The 988-nt window shown below is 37.0% G+C and overlaps 1 protein-coding gene across 1 annotated transcript in view; it reads left to right on the forward strand.

Moving 5' to 3' along the window:
* The window catches only part of PRKCH (protein kinase C eta), a 345031-nt gene that overhangs the window by 102663 nt on the left and 241380 nt on the right, over positions 1 to 988 (forward strand). The window contains exon 2 of the mRNA XM_007949086.2: positions 471 to 534. Within this exon, the coding sequence (XP_007947277.1) occupies positions 471 to 534 (64 nt within the window). The remainder of the gene's footprint in view (positions 1 to 470; positions 535 to 988) is intronic.

A 988-nucleotide genomic window follows, 5' to 3' on the forward strand; every position in this document is an offset into this window, starting at 1 on the left:
AGATTATAGACTTTGGTGGAAATGGCATAGGCAAGACACAGCACTGTGCTCTTTATACTTTTTCTTGATATAACTAAAGACTTGCAGTTGACAGATTGTTAGTACCTTTATCAACTTCATGTGCTTACCATGGGATTTAATAAAATACCACTCTTCCAAGTTGTTTATGTAAGTTGACAATGTCTGAAAAACAGTTACCAAGAGTTTATAGGTGCTTCTCTATATCACAAAAAGTCAAAAATGACAAAATAAAATTTAAGAGGAAGGAAACTCTGAAAGGACCTAGTTTCTTTTAGATTTGTGTCTACCTTTACAACTCTTTGAGATTTCACTTATGCCCCTCTACTTTTTAATAAATGCCGTGAATCTGATTGATGATCCTGATTTGTACATTTTGGCCTCTGTAAAGAGTTGAGGGCCACATCAAGTACTTTAAAATTGAAATAAAACATTTTTCCCCCTCTTTCTAGGTGGATCTGGAGCCAGAGGGGAAAGTATTTGTCGTAATAACTCTGACAGGGAGTTTCACTGAAGGTAAGAATGGGTTTTCTATGGCTTGTGATACCTATGCAATCTTAATTCATATTCAGTAGAAATTTCTATTGTTGAAATCATGCAAAGGACATTTTATGAAAGATTAGAAAAAAATCAGTGTCTTAAATTAGTCTGGTTGGTATTTTATTGCCTCCTGGTTGGATTGCCAGACTAACTACATTTGCTAAATCTGGCAATCTGGTGTTTTGTTTAGTACTCACTGGGTTTTTATTCATCACCATTTTTTTGTTAGGTGCCATTCAGTTGATTTTGACTCAGTGACCTCATGTGACAGAGTGGAACTGCCCCACAGGATTTTCTAGGCTGTAATCTTTATGGGAGTAGATGGCCAGGTTTTTTCCCTCACCAAACCACTGGATATGTTCAAACCACCAACCTTTTGGCTCACAGCCAAGTGCATAACTGTTGCACCACCAGGGCTCCTATCATCATC

Source organism: Orycteropus afer, unplaced genomic scaffold (genome assembly GCF_000298275.1).
Source record: "Orycteropus afer afer isolate SDZICR_OR568_19922 unplaced genomic scaffold, OryAfe1.0 scaffold00237, whole genome shotgun sequence".
NCBI lineage: Eukaryota > Metazoa > Chordata > Mammalia > Tubulidentata > Orycteropodidae > Orycteropus > Orycteropus afer.